Source organism: Oncorhynchus masou, unplaced genomic scaffold (genome assembly GCF_036934945.1).
Source record: "Oncorhynchus masou masou isolate Uvic2021 unplaced genomic scaffold, UVic_Omas_1.1 unplaced_scaffold_841, whole genome shotgun sequence".
NCBI classification, from domain to species: domain Eukaryota; kingdom Metazoa; phylum Chordata; class Actinopteri; order Salmoniformes; family Salmonidae; genus Oncorhynchus; species Oncorhynchus masou.
In genome coordinates, this window is record NW_027014875.1 from 107,594 (window position 1) to 126,732 (window position 19,139).

General features: G+C 46.0%; 1 protein-coding gene across 3 annotated transcripts in view; it reads left to right on the forward strand.

Annotated features, from left to right (window-relative positions):
* Positions 1-5,011: 5,011 nt before the first annotated feature.
* The window catches only part of LOC135537777 (serine/threonine-protein kinase TBK1-like), a 59,942-nt gene continuing 45,814 nt past the window's right edge, over positions 5,012-19,139 (forward strand). Inside the window, exons 1-6 of one of the 3 annotated variants that reach the window (XM_064963790.1) lie at positions 5,012-5,052; positions 5,376-5,479; positions 7,096-7,202; positions 13,387-13,527; positions 15,389-15,518; positions 18,139-18,320. In XM_064963790.1, coding sequence (XP_064819862.1) covers positions 7,116-7,202; positions 13,387-13,527; positions 15,389-15,518; positions 18,139-18,320 — 540 coding nt within the window. In that variant the 5' untranslated portion in view covers positions 5,012-5,052; positions 5,376-5,479; positions 7,096-7,115. Of the gene's footprint in view, positions 5,053-5,375; positions 5,480-5,780; positions 5,800-6,121; positions 6,141-7,095; positions 7,203-13,386; positions 13,528-15,388; positions 15,519-18,138; positions 18,321-19,139 lie in introns of those variants that run through there. The other 2 variants (XM_064963791.1, XM_064963792.1) reach the window with 2 other exon arrangements.

The window sequence follows — 19,139 nt, forward strand, 5'->3', positions numbered from 1 at the left end:
TAGCCTCTAACCCTCCCACTATATAACCTACAGGTTGGTGAACCCTCCCACTATATAACCTACAGGTTGGTGAACCCTCCCACTATATAACCTACAGGTTGGTGTAGCCTCCCACTATATAACCTACAGGTTGGTGAACCCTCCCACTATATAACCTACAGGTTGGTGAACCCTCCCACTATATAACCTACAGGTTGGTGTAGCCTCCCACTATATAACCTACAGGTTGGTGATGCCTTGGTGAACCCTCCCACTATATAACCTACAGGTTGGTGAACCCTCCCACTATATAACCTACAGGTTGGTGTAGCCTCCCACTATATAACCTACAGGTTGGTGTAGCCTCCCACTATATAACCTACAGGTTGGTGTAGCCTCCCACTATATAACCTACAGGTTGGTAAACCCTCCCACTATATAACCTACAGGTTGATAAACCCTCCCACTATATAACCTACAGGTTGGTTAACCCTCCCACTATATAACCTACATGTTGGTGTAGCCTCTAACCCTCCCACTATATAACCTACAGGTTGGTGAACCCTCCCACTATATAACCTACAGGTTGGTGAACCCTCCCACTATATAACCTACATGTTGGTGAACCCTCCCACTATATAACCTACAGGTTGGTGAACCCTCCCACTATATAACCTACAGGTTGGTGAACCCTCCCACTATATAACCTACAGGTTGGTGAACCCTCCCACTATATAACCTACAGGTTGGTGTAGCCTCCCACTATATAACCTACAGGTTGGTAAACCCTCCCACTATATAACCTACAGGTTGGTGAACCCTCCCACTATATAACCTACAGGTTGGTGAACCCTCCCACTATATAACCTACAGGTTGGTGAACCCTCCCACTATATAACCTACAGGTTGGTGAACCCTCCCACTATATAACCTACAGGTTGGTGAACCCTCCCACTATATAACCTACAGGTTGGTGAACCCTCCCACTATATAACCTACAGGTTGGTGAACCCTCCCACTATATAACCTACAGGTTGGTGAACCCTCCCACTATATAACCTACAGGTTGGTGAACCCTACCACTATATAACCTACAGGTTGGTGAACCCTCCAAACACTGAGATCATTGAAGTGGTTTTAGTGTCACCAAACCATAGGTCCTCTCTGATATTACATATCTGTGGATGGGGTCCGGGCGACAGGTTGACTACATTTTACTCCTGAAAGGAAAGCTATTCTGATCAAAAATATAAACAACATGCAACATTTTCAAGATTTTACTGAGTTTCAGTTTATTTAAGAAAATCTGTCAATTGAAATAAATTCTTTAGGCCTCTAGTCTATGGATTTCACATGACTGGGCAGGGGTGTAGCCATGGGTGGGCCTGGGAGGGCGTAGGCCCACCCACTGAGACAGGACTCCCTCACATATAAACCTCTAGGTTCTCGTTTCCATGGCAACACTCTGGGACAGGACTCCCTCACGTATAAACATTTAGGTTCTTGATTCCATGGCATCACTCTGGGACAGGACTCCCTCACTTCTTGTTTCCATGGCATCACTCTGGGACAGGACTCCCTCACGTATAAACCTCTTGGTTCCTGTTTCCATGGCAACACTCTGGGACAGGACTCCCTCACATATTAACCCCTTGGTTCCTGTTTCCATGACACAACACTCTGGGACAGGACTCCCTCACGTATAAACCTCCAAATAGCACAGTGGTCCCGATACTGATAAGTGATAACAGGTACTGTGCTGTCCGTCTCTAATTGACAACAACCCTGATCTATTGTAGGCAAAGACCATATGATTATACAGCACGGCTGTTGCCGAAGACAGTACATTAGGAAGATGGGCAGAAACAGTCTGTACTGTTTAAGGAAGCTCTTAATGTTGATTGTGTTCTATTGTCACTGTACAAGTCATTCATTGAAAGTGTCTTAACATATCGTATAATTTTCTGGTATGGAAATGCTAATGTTTTCCAGAGAAATATGTTCAGCATAGTACGGTGCTCGGGGCCAAGCAGACAGGTCTGGATGATATAAGTGCCTTAACAAAAGCCCACATGAGCTGCTGGACCCCAGACATCCTCTTTAACCAGGAGTTTGAGCTACAGGGTACCAGGGGAAAAAAGAAATGGGGACAAATTATCCTTTGTCCCAATGGTAGTTGGCTCCTCAATGTTTAAAACCACCAGTGTTCTGGCCTCCAGCTAACATTGTAGTTAAACTACCAGGAGGACCAGTGTTCTGGACTATGGCAAAAAAAAAATATATATATATATATATTACACACAACAGCTGGTGCACGATATCTAAGGAAGTCTCGAGGTTTTGCTTGCCCGAGGTAGAGTATCTCATGAAAAGCTGTAGACCACATTTTTTCATAGCTGTTGACACACCACCACAGACCGATGCTGGCACACTCGATGAGCTGTATTCCGCCATAAGAAAACAGGAAAACGCTCATCCAGAGGCGGCGCTCCTAGCAGGGAAACTTAAATCTGTTTTACCAAATTTGTATCAGCATGTAAAATGTGCAGAGGGGAAAAACTCTAGACCACCTTTACTCCAGACACAGAAACGCGTACAAAGCTCACTCTCGCCCTCCATTTGGCAAGTCTGACCATAATTCTATCCTCCTGATTCCTGCTTACAAGCAAAAACTAAAGCAGGAAGCTCCAGTGACTCTGTCAATAAGAAAGTGAAGCAGATACTAAACCACAGGACTGTTTTGCTAGCACAGACTGGAATATGTTCAGGGATTCCTCCGATGGCATTTAGGAGTACATCATTGGCTTCATCAATAAGTGCATTGATTATGTCGTCCCCACAGTGACTATAGGTACATACCCCAACCAGAAGATATTGGTTACAGGCAACATCCGCACTGAGCTAAAGGCAAGAGCTGCCGCTTTCAAGGAGCAGGACTCGCACCCGGAAGCTTATAAGATTTCCCGCAATGCCCTCCGACGAACCATCAAACAGGCAAAGTGTCAAGATCAAATCGTCCTACACCAGCTCCGATGCTAATCGGATGTGGCAGGGCTTGCAAACCATTATAGATTACAACGGGAAGTACAGCCGAGAGATGCCCAGTGACACGAGCCTACCAGACGAGCTAAACGACTTCTATGCACGCTTCGAGGTAAATAACACTGAAACATGTATGAGAGCACCAGCTGTTCCAGACGACTGTGTGATCACGACCTTTAAACAGGTCAACATTCAAAAGGGCGCTGGGCCAGACGGATTACCAGGACGTGTACTGCGAGCATGCGCTGACCAACTGGCAAGTGTCTTCACTGACATTTTCAACCTCTCCCTGTCCGAGTCTGTAATACCAACATGTATTAAGCAGACCACCATAGTGCCTGTGCCAAAGACCACCTATGCTATTCATTGACTACAGCTCAGCATTCGACACCATAGTGCCCTCAAAGCTTATCAATAAGCTAAGGACCCTGGGATTAAACACCTCCCTCTGCAACTGGATCCTGGACTTCCTGACGGGCCGTCCCCAGGTGGTGAGGTTTGTTGGAGCGAACCATTAAGGAGAGCTGAGCATTAAAAAGGTCTAGTTGCCAGGCTGAAGTAGCAAGGACATGCACATTAAGAGAAGATGACACCCAGGCCTTTTGACACCCAGGCTATGCTCTATTTTTGAAAGAGTACATTAACCAAGACCATACGTACATCTATGACAGCTGGACGTACTATGGTCAGCAGGATACAGGAAGAAAGATGGAAGCAAGATAACTGATGACTAACACGTGAAACATAAGCATGCAATGCATACATTATTTATGCAATTATGTTTAGGACGTGAAAAGGGTTCTACCATCGTGATAACCAAAAGCAGATATGAGCGTTAGTGGGCGTGAACAAGCTCTGAGATGAGAAGAAAATAACAAAAGGTCAAGGGAAGCTATTTTCATATAGAGGGAGGGGCCTCTATACGTTATACGACAGAATCCTAGAAGACATCCGCACTGAGCTAAAGGCAAGAGCTGTAATATGAGAGGGAGGGGCTTGGCCCTGTTGTGTTTATGATAGGGTCCTTCCATGGAAGGGCTTAGTTTTGTCTACTTTGTATTAAAGTGTACATTGAATTCACAAGTTCTTGTAAGAGTATTATATTTCTGAGACAATTCTCCACAACAACACATTCGCCACACTGATCCTCAACACAGGGGATCGTGCTCTGTCCCCTCCTGTACTCCTTGTTCACTCATGACTGCACGGCTCGGTATGACTCCAACATGATCGTTAAGTTTGGCGACGACACCACACTGATAATGCGCCCACCACAGAAGTCGCTAGTGCGCGATGAGATAAGGATAACCCTGCCGGCCTAACCCGGACGACGCTGGGCCTATTGTGCATTGCTCCATGGGTCTCCCAGTCACGGCCGGCTGCGACAAAGCCTGGACTCAAACCCAGAATCTCTGGTGGCACAGCCTTAGACCACTGAGACAGAGCATGGACTCAAACCCAGAATCCTTAGACCACTGCGCCACCTGGGAGGCCCTTCGCTATTGATATTTTACTGCTGCTCTTTAACTACCTGTTACTTTTATTTCTTATTTCATATATTTTTAACTGCATTGTAAAGTAAGCATTTCACTGTAAGGTTACCCGTTGTATTCGGCACATGTGACTATTAGAATTTTATGTGCAGATGAATCATTGAATGCTCATAAATTGCACTTTTCTACTGTATTGTCTGTATATGTCCTTTTGTCTATCTTCCAGTGTGTTATGTATGCACAGAGGGTTGGTGGTATCTTTAACAGGTACCGTGCTGTCCCGCTCTAATTCACCACAACCTTGAACTAATATAGGATAAATCCATGATTATTCAGCGTGACTGTTGCCAAAGACCGTACAGTATGAAGATAGAAATCCCAGCTCACGCTTGTTGGCGAGGTCGGATAGCTAAACACATGCGCATTAACACGTTTTCGGGGCTAACTCAACTCGCGCCGAACTGCGCATGTGCCAACCGTCATCTCTAATAAGGCGCTCCTTCGATATAAAGTTGTTTTTGACGAGCATTTTAAAAAGGTATCAGTTTATTTTCACGAGGTTGGAGTAGTAAAATGTTCAACTAGTAAAGACATTGGCTGGTTGTGCCTTTAGATTTCGAGAGAACGTACATCTAAAGAATAATTGCTCACTTCTTTAATTTACTTCTCAAACTCCGTTCTGATCTGCTTCGAAAGCGTTCCCGGAAGTCTTAAGATGTTGCGCCTCTGTGTTTTTATAAACTCGGTGCTTTCGTTTTCCCCATCCAGGCTCTAATGAAAAGACAACTGGGCCGATGCACCTGAAATCAAAACGACACTGTAGCTTTCTTATGACTCATATTTAAAGTCTTTTTTTTCCAGGAAGTACGGTAAAGAGGAACCACACCCCCTTTTCCATACTGCTTTCTGATTGGGTTATTCCCATCACGTGATCCAGAAGTGAAAGGATTCTGGTTTTTCCGGAGGTAAGGAAATAAACACAACCTAATTATACTTATGATTTTTACCTGACAAAATGTAAAAATATAAAGTTATATTGTATGACTACAACGTGTTTTAACTGCACACGGTGTCGTCCTTCCCTGGTGGCGACCTTCCCAGTTGTACTTATGTAATGTCAGTGTATATGGTTTTGTGGAGGTGGGAACTGTCATCTTTGTTGTTGTTTTTCACTGTGAATCAGACCGACTGACAAGACACGAATAAAACGTTTATCTAAATACGTTTTCCTCCTCCTTCGGCGTTATTTGGTACAGTTAGCTAGTTAAGAAGACATTATTAAAAGGTAACATAGACCATTGCTTGGGTGAATAGCCTGATGCGTAGTTAGGGCACACAACTTTAGCTACCTAGATATGTTACTACAGCATTTTGTCATAGTCAAATGACGTTTCTGACCATTACTATAACGTTAGACTTTGACATGTAGCTAGGACATTGTCATGGACAGAGAGCTGTCTATATTTGTCATAATTGTGAACGCGTTGGGCCGGAGGGGGGTTTCCCATGGCGTCACGGTGTAATAAAGTGATCGGCGCCGGTACGTCAGTTTCACACACATTTACACTGCTTGAGATCCAGCTAATACAGTATAATGGATTATCCCTCTAGTCTAGATTTAATGCGGTGGGTTTGATTTTTCTCTAATTTCTCAGTAGATCAGCGAGGCCTCCTATTGGCTGTGACACTGAGTCAGGAAGTGGATTTTACTCAACGCATCGACAGTTTTTATGCCAGTAAAAGTCGTATTTTTAGCACGACAGCTGTGATGGAAACAGGAAGTTTTGGTACAATTTTATAAATGCCCTTAGATAATAGTTAATCATGGTGGAATATTTTTATGTATGTACATTTAATTATTTGCGAAATGGTGGTTTGAGACCTCTTTATGCGCAAATATTTATAACCGATTTTAAACCCATTTGGAGTCATGGGATGATATGGTGTCTCCCACTACGATTCAGAAAGCGGTGCAGTTTATCAGGCTACAGGTGAAATACATTATATGATGAACTTCACAGGGTGGTGAAAGTCATGGTGTTGCTCTTGATGCCGTTTGACAAATCCAAATATTCTCACTTTTATCCATAATAATCTCATGTAGACAGTGTACCCGCACTGGTAGCTAGAACACACCTGCCAAAACCAGGCTAGGCACATTTACCCCCCCCCCCACCCCCAGCAACAAGTCAGTTTATGTAGAATTTAGAATATGCACTTTAAAATCTGCCAACAATTTGGATTGGAAACCTAGCTAGTGAAATATCTATTCAATATTTACCAGAAATGATTGATATTTGAAGTACACAGAATGCATGTTATTATGACCATAGCTACACCAGTCATGATACTAATTGACAGTTACTGTTTCAGGGGTTGCTATAACCTAATGTTGCTCTCTTTATCTACTCTATGAGTGACCCAGGACCACTGTTAGCTCTGGTCCTTGGCATTGGTGCAGCTTGCTAATGTTGAGCCTTCAGGAAGAAGCCTCACTAACAACCTGGACCAGAGCTAGTTGTTCAATATGTCATTCCCCTGAGTGTGCTATCTGAATGTGCTGGTTTGTTCTCCACTACAGGTGAACCTGAAGCCATCATCATGCAGAGCACAGCCAACTACCTGTGGCTCATCTCAGACCTGCTGGGCCAGGGAGCTACAGCTAACGTCTACCGTGGCAGACACAAGGTACTGGGCTAACACTAACATCTGCCGTGGCAGACACAAGGTACAGGGCTAACACTAACATCTACCGTGGCAGACACGAGGTACAGGGCTAACATCTACCGTGGCAGACACGAGGTACAGGGCTAACACTAACATCTACCGAGGCAGACACAAGGTACAGGGCTAACACTAACATCTACCGTGGCAGACACAAGGTACAGGGCTAACACTAACATCTACCGTGGCAGACACAAGGTACAGGGCTAACACTAACATCTACCGTGGCAGACACAAGGTACAGGGCTAACACTAACATCTACCGTGGCAGACACAAGGTACAGGGCTAACACTAACATCTACCGTGGCAGACACGAGGTACAGGGCTAACATCTGCCGTTGCAGACACAAGGTACAGGGCTAACACTAACATCTGCCGTGGCAGACACAAGGTACAGGGCTAACACTAACATCTACCGTGGCAGACACAAGGTACAGGGCTAACACTAACATCTACCGTGGCAGACACGAGGTACAGGGCTAACATCTACCGTGGCAGACACGAGGTACAGGGCTAACACTAACATCTACCGAGGCAGACACAAGGTACAGGGCTAACACTAACATCTACCGTGGCAGACACAAGGTACAGGGCTAACATCTACCGTGGCAGACACAAGGTACAGGGCTAACATCTACCGTGGCAGACACAAGGTACAGGGCTAACACTAACATCTACCGTGGCAGACACAAGGTACAGGGCTAACACTAACATCTACCGTGGCAGACACGAGGTACAGGGCTAACATCTACCGTGGCAGACACGAGGTACAGGGCTAACACTAACATCTACCGAGGCAGACACAAGGTACAGGGCTAACACTAACATCTACCGTGGCAGACACAAGGTACAGGGCTAACACTAACATCTACCGTGGCAGACACAAGGTACAGGGCTAACACTAACATCTACCGTGGCAGACACAAGGTACAGGGCTAACACTAACATCTACCGTGGCAGACACGAGGTACAGGGCTAACATCTGCCGTGGCAGACACAAGGTACAGGGCTAACACTAACATCTGCCGTGGCAGACACAAGGTACAGGGCTAACACTAACATCTACCGTGGCAGACACAAGGTACAGGGCTAACACTAACATCTACCGTGGCAGACACGAGGTACAGGGCTAACATCTACCGTGGCAGACACGAGGTACAGGGCTAACACTAACATCTACCGAGGCAGACACAAGGTACAGGGCTAACACTAACGTCTACCGTGGCAGACACAAGGTACAGGGCTAACACTAACATCTACCGTGGCAGACACAAGGTACAGGGCTAACACTAACATCTACCGTGGCAGACACAAGGTACAGGGCTAACATCTACCGTGGCAGACACAAGGTACAGGGCTAACATCTACCGTGGCAGACACAAGGTACAGGGCTAACACTAACATCTACCGTGGCAGACACAAGGTACAGGGCTAACACTAACATCTACCGTGGCAGACACAAGGTACAGGGCTAACACTAACATCTACCGTGGCAGACACAAGGTACAGGGTTAACATCTACTGTGGCAGACACAAGGTACAGGGCTAACATCTACCGTGGCAGACACAAGGTACAGGGCTAACACTAACATCTACCGAGGCAGACACAAGGTACAGGGCTAACACAAACATCTACCGTGGCAGACACAAGGTACAGGGCTAACACTAACATCTACCGTGGCAGACACAAGGTACAGGGCTAACACAAACATCTACCGTGGCAGACACAAGGTACAGGGCTAACACTAACATCTACCGTGGCAGACACGAGGTACAGGGCTAACACTAACATCTACCGTGGCAGACACGAGGTACAGGGCTAACACTAACATCTACCGTGGCAGACACAAGGTACAGGGCTAACATCTACCGTGGCAGACACAAGGTACAGGGCTAACATCTACCGTGGCAGACACAAGGTACAGGGCTAACATCTACCGTGGCAGACACAAGGTACAGGGCTAACATCTACCGTGGCAGACACAAGGTACAGGGCTAACACTAACATCTACCGTGGCAGACACAAGGTACAGGGCTAACATCTACCGTGGCAGACACAAGGTACAGGGCTAACATCTACCGTGGCAGACACAAGGTACAGGGCTAACACTAACATCTACCGTGGCAGACACAAGGTACAGGGCTAACACTAACATCTACCGTGGCAGACACAAGGTACAGGGCTAACACTAACATCTACCGTGGCAGACACAAGGTACAGGGTTAACATCTACTGTGGCAGACACAAGGTACAGGGCTAACATCTACCGTGGCAGACACAAGGTACAGGGCTAACACTAACATCTACCGAGGCAGACACAAGGTACAGGGCTAACACAAACATCTACCGTGGCAGACACAAGGTACAGGGCTAACACAAACATCTACCGTGGCAGACACAAGGTACAGGGCTAACACTAACATCTACCGTGGCAGACACAAGGTACAGGGCTAACACTAACATCTACCGTGGCAGACACAAGGTACAGGGCTAACACTAACATCTACCGTGGCAGACACGAGGTACAGGGCTAACACTAACATCTACCGTGGCAGACACGAGGTACAGGGCTAACACTAACATCTACCGTGGCAGACACAAGGTATCGGACTGGTCAGATAATTTTCCAAGCTGTTTAAAGGCACACTCAACTTAGTGTATGTAAACTTCTGATCCACTGGAATGGTGATATAGTGAATTATATGTGAAATAATCTGTTGTTAAACAATTGTTGGAAAAATTACTTGTGTCATGCACAAAGTAGATGCCCTAACCGACTTGCCCAAAACTATAGTTTGTTAGCAAGAAATATGTGGAGTGGTTGAAAAACAAGTTTTAATGACTCCAACCTAAGTGTATGTAAACTTCCGACTTCAACTGTATCTATGGGCAGCACTGAGGGAGGGGGGGACTGTAACTGTGGGGTGGGGGAATGGTAGGAACATAACTGAGGGGTGGGGGGGAACGGTAACGGGTGCGGGGGGGGGGCACTTCTACTTAGGGGAGGGTGGGGACTGTAACTGGGGGGGGAGGTGGGACTGTAACTGAGGGGGACATCTTGGCAGTCTCCACCAAACATCTTGGCAGTCTCTCCACCAAACATCTTGGCAGTCTCTCCACCAAACATCTTGGCAGTCTCTCCACCAAACATCTTGGCAGTCTCTCCACCAAACATCTTGGCAGTCTCTCCACCAAACATCTGGGCAGTCTCTCCACCAAACATCTTGGCAGTCTCTCCACCAAACATCTTGGCAGTCTCTCAACTGCGTGGATGCAAGAGCAGAAGTGTAGTGTTGTTTTATTTGTTGATGTAGGCCAAACAGGAAGTCTAATATAGTACTGTTGTTCACTGTCTGTTGTCTCACTAACTAGCCATTCTGAGACGTTTCACCAACTGTTCATGTCACAGAGGGTTATGGTTGTCTGCTCAGCCATATCAGTCTAAGCTAGCGTGCTAACCCTTCTCTCTCCACAGGGGCTTTCCCTTCTGTCTCCATAGGGGCTTTCCCAGGTCTCTCTCGACTAGAGGGAGGATGCCAACACATATTAGGATGGGTCTGGACATGTCTTTGGGTTTGGTTCTGTCTGTTTGATTCTGACAGAATGAACATCAATGGCACTTAATGAACTGTCTCACTAGGGCTGTGTCCCTGATGGACTGTCTCACTGGGGCTGTGTCCCTGATGGACTGTCTCACTGGGGCTGTGTCCCTGATGGACTGTCTCACTGGGGCTGTGTCCCTGATGGACTGTCTCACTGGGGCTGTGTCCCTGATGGCAACCTGTTCCCTAGATACGGGACAGCAGGGAAGCCTAGTGGTTATAACATTGGGTCAGTAACCGAAAGGTTGCTCGATTGAATCCCCAAACTGACATGGTATAAACCTGTTGTTCTGCCCCAGAACAAGGCAGTTAACCCACTGTTCCTAGACAAGTTAACCCACTGTTCCTAGACCAGTTAACCCACTGTTCCTAGACCAGTTAACCCACTGTTCCTAGACCAGTTAACCCACTGTTCCTAGACCGGTTAACCCACTGTTCCTAGACCAGTTAACCCACTGTTCCTAGACCAGTTAACCCACTGTTCCTAGACCAGTTAACCCACTGTTCCTAGACCAGTTAACCCACTGTTCCTAGACCAGTTAACCCACTGGTCTAGGAACAGTGGGTTAACTGATCTAGGAACAGTTAACCCACTGTTCCTAGACCAGTTAACCCACCGTTCCTAGACCAGTTAACCCACTGTTCCTAGACCAGTTAACCCACTGTTCCCAGACCGGTTAACCCACCGTTCCCCCGGAGGCCGTCATTGTAAATAAGAATTTGTTCTTAACTGCCTTGTTAAAAAAAGGTCAAATAAAAAATACACTATATATACAGCGGTATGTGGACACCCCTTCAAATGAGTGGATTCTACTATTTCAACCCGTTCTTCGGTGCCAGCTGTAACGTTTGGTGGAGGAGGAATAATTGTCTGGGGATGTTTTTCATGGTTCAGACTAGGCCCCTTAGTTCCAGTGAAGGGAAATCTTAACGCTACAGAATACAATGACATTCTAGAAGATTCTGTGCTTCCATCTTTGTGGCAACAGTTTGGGGAAGTCCCCTTCCTTGCCCCCCGAGCACAAAGCAAGGTCCCTACAGAAATGGTTTGTTGACATCGGTGTGGAAGAACGTGACTGGCATGCACAGAGCCCTGACCTCAACCTCACCGGACACCTTCGGGATGAATTGGAACGCTGACTGCGAGCTCAGTGAGGTCAGGCGAATCGGCCTGTCTCGCAGCCTAATCGCCCCACCTCACTAATGTTCTTGTTGCTGAATGGAAGCAAGTCCCCGCAGCAATGTTCCAACATCTAGTGGAAAGCCTTCCCAGAAGAGTGGAGGCTGTTATAGCAGCAATGTTCCAACATCTAGTGGAAAGCCTTCCCAGAAGAGTGGAGGCTGTTATAGCAGCAATGTTCCAACATCTAGTGGAAAGCCTTCCCAGAAGAGTGGAGGCTGTTATAGCAGCAATGTTCCAACATCTAGTGGAAAGCCTTCCCAGAAGAGTGGAGGCTGTTATAGCAGCAACGTTCCAACATCTAGTGGAAAGCCTTCCCAGAAGAGTGGAGGCTGTTATAGCAGAAAAGGTGGGACCGTCTCCATATTAATGCCCGTGATTTTGTAATGAGATGATGGCTGAGCAGGTGTCCACATACTTTTGGTCATGTAGTGTAGATTTCACTACTCAGTGCACGCAGGCAATTCGTGGTTTGCTATTTAAGGTTTAATAATGTTTTGTTCTCTAACATCAGAAAACAGGGGACCTGTATATCGTCTTCTACCTAAAGTTTAAACACAGAATATTTTTCTGTTAAAGATAATGGTTGACCTGAGTTCTGTAACACCTGAAAACACACCTGTATATAACACTATGTGTTCTGTAACACCTGAAAACACACCTGTATATAACACTATGTGTTCTGTAACACCTGAAAACACACCTGTATATAACACTATGTGTTCTGTAACACCTGAAAACACACCTGTATATAACACTGTGTGTTCTGTAACACCTGAAAACACACCTGTATATAACACTATGTGTTCTGTAACACCTGAAAACACACCTGTATATAACACTATGTGTTCTGTAACACCTGAAAACACACCTGTATATAACACTATGTGCTCTGTAACACCTGAAAACACACCTGTATATAACACTATGTGCTCTGTAACACCTGAAAACACACCTGTATATAACACTATGTGCTCTGTAACACCTGAAAACACACCTGTATATAACACTATGTGTTCTGTAACACCTGAAAACACACCTGTATATAACACTATGTGTTCTGTAACACCTGAAAACACACCTGTATATAACACTATGTGTTCTGTAACACCTGAAAACACACCTGTATATAACACTATGTGCTCTGTAACACCTGAAAACACACCTGTATATAACACTATGTGCTCTGTAACACCTGAAAACACACCTGTATATAACACTATGTGTTCTGTAACACCTGAAAACACACCTGTATATAACACTATGTGTTCTGTAACACCAGAAAACACACCTGTATATAACACTATGTGTTCTGTAACACCTGAAAACACACCTGTATATAACACTTTGTTCTGTAACACCAGAAAACGGGGGACCTATATGCGGTGAAGGTGTTCAACAACCTCAGTTTCCTGCGACCACTCGACGTCCAAATGAGAGAGTTTGAGGTCCTGAAGAAACTCAACCATAAGAACATCGTCAAGCTGTTCGCTGTGGAGGAGGAGGTCAGTTATATATCCTGTAATTTATAGAATAACACTACCTAGAGGAGGTATCTCTGTCAGTATATACTATCTGTAGAATAACACTACCTAGAGGAGGTATCTCTGTCAGTATATACTATCTGTAGAATAACACTACCTAGAGGAGGTATCTCTGTCAGTATATACTCTCTGTAGAATAACACTACCTAGTGGAGGTATATACTCTCTGTATACTGATAGAGATACCTATCTGTAGAATAACACTACCTAGTGGAGGTATCTCTATCAGTATATACTATCTGTAGAATAACACTACCTAGTGGAGGTATCTCTGTCAGTATATACTATCTGTAGAATAACACTACCTAGTGGAGGTATCTCTGTCAGTATATACTCTCTGTAGAATAACACTACCTAGTGGAGGTATCTCTATCGGTATATCCTCTCTGTAGAATAACACTAGCTAGTGGAGGTATCTCTGTCAGTATATACTCTCTGTAGAATAACACTACCTAGTGGAGGTATCTCTATCGGTATATACTATCTGTAGAATAACACTACCTAGAGGAGGTATATACTATCTGTAGAATAACACTACCTAGTGGAGGTATATACTATCTGTAGAATAACACTACCTAGTGGAGGTATCTCTATCAGTATATACTATCTGTAGAATAACACTACCTAGTGGAGGTATCTCTGTCAGTATATACTATCTGTAGAATAACACTACCTAGTGGAGGTATCTCTGTCAGTATATACTATCTGTAGAATAACACTACCTAGTGGAGGTATCTCTGTCAGTATATACTCTCTGTAGAATAACACTACCTAGAGGAGGTACCTCTGTCAGTATATACTATCTGTAGAATAACACTAGCTAGTGGAGGTATCTCTGTCAGTATATACTCTCTGTAGAATAACACTACCTAGTGGAGGTATCTCTATCAGTATATACTCTCTGTAGAATAACACTACCTAGAGGAGGTATCTCTGTCAGTATATACTCTCTGTAGAATAACACTACCTAGAGGAGGTATCTCTGTCAGTATATACTATCTGTAGAATAACACTACCTAGTGGAGGTATCTCTATCAGTATATACTATCTGTAGAATAACACTACCTAGAGGAGGTATCTCTGTCAGTATATACTATCTGTAGAATAACACTACCTAGTGGAGGTATATACTATCTGTATATACTCTCTGTAGAATAACACTACCTAGTGGAGGTATATACTCTCTGTAGAATAACACTACCTAGTGGAGGTATATACTCTCTGTAGAATAACACTACCTAGTGGAGGTATATACTCTCTGTAGAATAACACTACCTAGTGGAGGTATCTCTGTCAGTAGATACTATCTGTAGAATAACACTACCTAGTGGAGGGTATCTCTATCAGTATATACTCTCTGTAGAATAACACTACCTAGTGGAGGTATATACTCTCTGTAGAATAACACTAGCTAGTGGAGGTATCTCTGTCAGTATATACTCTCTGTAGAATAACACTACCTAGTGGAGGTATCTCTATCAGTATATACTATCTGTAGAATAACACTACCTAGTGGAGGTATATACTATCTGTAGAATAACACTACCTAGTGGAGGTATCTCTGTCAGTATATACTATCTGTAGAATAACACTACCTAGAGGAGGTATCTCTATCAGTATATACTATCTGTAGAATAACACTACCTAGTGCAGGTATCTCTATCAGTATATACTATCTGTAGAATAACACTACCTAGAGGAGGTATCTCTGTCTAACATCAGAAACTCTGAAACAGAAAGCAGAACCGTTGATTTGACCACGTGTGTGTTTGTCTTAGTGAGGTGTCAGTCGTGCTGACTAACATGTCATTTCCTGTCCCAGTCCAACACCCGTCACAAGGTGTTGGTGATGGAGTATTGTCCCTGTGGGAGTCTGTATACGGTGCTGGAGGAGTCTTCTAACGCCTACGGACTCCCCGAGGATGAGTTCCTTATCGTGCTACAGGACGTGGGTAAGAAGGACTGGACACACACACACACACACACACACACCTCTTACAGACACACACACCTTATCACCTCGTCTCAACATCAACTACCCATTATCACCTCACCATCAACTACCCATTATCACCTCACCATCAACTTTCCATTATCACCTCATACCACCACCAACTACCCATTATCACCTCATCTCAACATCAACTGATCAAACCTACCTTACCCTACCTACTACCACTCTGATCAAAACTCTGATTATGTATGTTAGTGTCAGGTTGACTGGTGCTCTGTGGGTTGAGGTGGTAACGCTGCTCTGTGTGTTGGGGTGGTAATGACTAACGCTGCTCTGTGTGTTGAGGTGGTAATGACTAACGCTGCTCTGTGTGTTGAGGTGGTAACGGTGCTCTGTGGGTTGAGGTGGTAATGACTAACGCTGCTCTGTGGGTTGAGGTGGTAATGACTAACGCTGCTCTGTGTGTTGATGTGGTAACGCTGCTCTGTGGGTTGAGGTGGTAATGACTAATGCTGCTCTGTGGGTTGAGGTGGTAATGACTCACGCTGCTGTGTGGGTTGAGGTGGTAATGACTTACGCTGCTCTGTGGGTTGAGGTGGTAATGACTAATGCTGCTCTGTGGGTTGAGGTGGTAATGACTAACGCTGCTCTGTGGGTTGAGGTGGTAATGACTAACGCTGCTCTGTGGGTTGAGGTGGTAATGACTGTAACGCTGCTCTGTGTGTTGATGTGGTAACGCTGCTCTGTGGGTTGAGGTGGTAATGACTAATGCTGCTCTGTGGGTTGAGGTGGTAATGACTCACGCTGCTCTGTGGGTTGAAGTGGTAATGACTAACGCTGCTCTGTGGGTTGAGGTGGTAATGACTAACGCTGCTCTGTGTGTTGATGTGGTAACGCTGCTCTGTGTGTTGAGGTGGTAATGACTCACGCTGCTGTGTGGGTTGAGGTGGTAATGACTTACGCTGCTCTGTGGGTTGAGGTGGTAATGACTAATGCTGCTCTGTGGGTTGAGGTGGTAATGACTAACGCTGCTCTGTGGGTTGAGGTGGTAATGACTAACGCTGCTCTGTGGGTTGAGGTGGTAATGACTGTAACGCTGCTCTGTGAGTTGAGGTGGTAATGACCGTAACGCTGCTCTGTGGGTTGAGGTGGTAATGACCGTAACGCTGCTCTGTGGGTTGAGGTGGTAATGACCGTAACGCTGCTCTGTGGGTTGAGGTGGTAATGACCGTAACGCTGCTCTGTGGGTTGAGGTGGTAATGACCGTAACGCTGCTCTGTGGGTTGAGGTGGTAATGACCGTAACGCTGCTCTGTGGGTTGAGGTGGTAACGCTGCTCTGTGTGTTGAGGTGGTAATGACCGTAACGCTGCTCTGTGTTGAGGTGGTAACGCTGCTGTGTGTGTTGAGGAGGTAATGACTCACCCTGCTCTGTGTGTTGAGGTGGTAACGCTGCTCTGTGTGTTGAGGTGGTAATGACTAACGCTGCTCTGTGTTGAGGTGGTAACGCTGCTGTGTGTGTTGAGGAGGTAATGACTCACGCTGCTCTGTGTGTTGAGGTGGTAACGCTGCTCTGTGTGTTGAGGTGGTAATGACTAACGCTGCTCTGTGGGTTGAGGTGGTAATCACTAACGCTGCTCTGTGTGTTGAGGTGGTAACGGTGCTCTGTGGGTTGAGGTGGTAATGACCGCAACGATGCTCTGTGTGTTGAGGTGGTAATGACTAACACTGCTCTGTGGATTGAGGTGGTAACGCTGCTCTGTGTGTTGAGGTGGTAATGACTCACGCTGCTCTGTGTGTTGAGGTGGTAATGACTCACACTGCTCTGTGTGTTGAGGTGGTAATGACTCACGCTGCTCTGTGTGTTGAGGTGGTAATGACTCACGCTGCTCTGTGTGTTGAGGTGGTAACACTGCTCTGTGTGTTGTGGTAATGACTCACGCTGCTCTGTGGATTGAGGTGGTAACGCTGCTCTGTGTGTTGAGGTGGTAATGACTCACGCTGCTCTGTGTGTTAAGGTGGTAACGGTTCTCTGTGTGTTGAGGTGGTAACGCTGCTCTGTGTGTTGAGGTGGTAACGGTGCTCTGTGTGTTGAGGTGGTAATGGTGCTCTGTGTGTTGAGGTGGTAATGGTGCTCTGTGTGTTGAGGTGGTAACGGTGCTCTGTGTGTTGAGGTGGTAACGCTGCTCTGTGTGTTGAGGTGGTAACGGTGCTCTGTGTGTTGAGGTGGTAATGGTGCTCTGTGTGTTGAGGTGGTAACGGTGCTCTGTGTGTTGAGGTGGTAACGCTGCTCTGTGTGTTGAGGTGGTAATGGTGCTCTGTGTGTTGAGGTGGTAATGGTGCTCTGTGTGTTGAGGTGGTAACGGTGCTCTGTGTGTTGAGGTGGTAACGCTGCTCTGTGTGTTGAGGTGGTAACGGTGCTCTGTGTGTTGAGGTGGTAACGGTGCTCTGTGTGTTGAGGTGGTAACGGTGCTCTGTGTGTTGAGGTGGTAACGGTGCTCTGTGTGTTGAGGTGGTAACGCTGCTCTGTGTGTTGAGGTGGTAACGCTGCTCTGTGTGTTGAGGTGGTAACGCTGCTCTGTGGTCATGTGACTCATAACCCTGTCCTGTATGTTAACAGTCGCCGGTATGAACCATCTCAGAGAGTACGGCATCGTGCACCGTGACATCAAACCAGGCAACATCATGCGTGTCATCGGCGAGGACGGGAGGTCCGTCTACAAGCTGACTGATTTCGGAGCAGCCAGAGAACTAGATGACGATGAGCAGTTTGTCTCTCTTTACGGCACTGAGGAATATCTGGTGAGTCTCCTGACCTCCGACCTCTACCTGCCGTTTGGGCCTCTCACTTACAATAGGACACTTTACTCATCTAAAGGAATAATCTGCTATGGACTTCAGCTCAACATGACGTGTCTCTCTCTGTGTGTTTCTGTGTGTGTGTGTCTCTGTGTGTGTGTGTGTGTCTCTGTGTGTGTGTGTGTGTGTGTGTGTGTGTGTCTCTCTGTGTGTGTGTGTCTCTCTGTGTGTGTGTCTCTCTGTGTGTGTGTGTGTCTCTCTGTGTGTGTGTGTGTCTCTCTGTGTGTGTGTGTGTCTCTCTGTGTGTGTCTCTCTGTGTGTGTCTCTCTGTGTGTGTGTCTCTCTGTGTGTGTGTGTCTCTCTGTGTGTGTGTCTGTGTGTGTGTCTCTCTGTGTGTGTGTGTCTCTGTGTGTGTGTGTCTCTGTGTGTCTCTCTCTGTGTGTGTCTCTGTGTGTGTGTGTGTCTCTCTGTGTCTGTCTCTCTCTCTGTGTGTCTCTCTGTGTGTGTGTGTCTCTCTGTGTGTGTGTGTGTCTCTCTGTGTGTGTGTGTGTCTCTCTGTGTGTGTGTGTCTCTGTGTGTGTGTCTCTCTCTGTGTGTGTGTCTCTCTCTGTGTGTGTCTCTCTCTCTGTGTGTGTCTCTCTCTCTGTGTGTGTCTCTCTCTGTGTGTTTCTCTCTCTCTGTGTGTGTCTCTCTCTCTGTGTGTGTCTCTCTCTCTGTGTGTGTCTCTCTCTCTCTGTGTGTGTCTCTCTCTCTCTGTGTGTGTCTCTCTCTCTCTGTGTGTGTCTCTCTCTCTGTGTGTCTCCCTCTCTCTCTGTGTGTGTC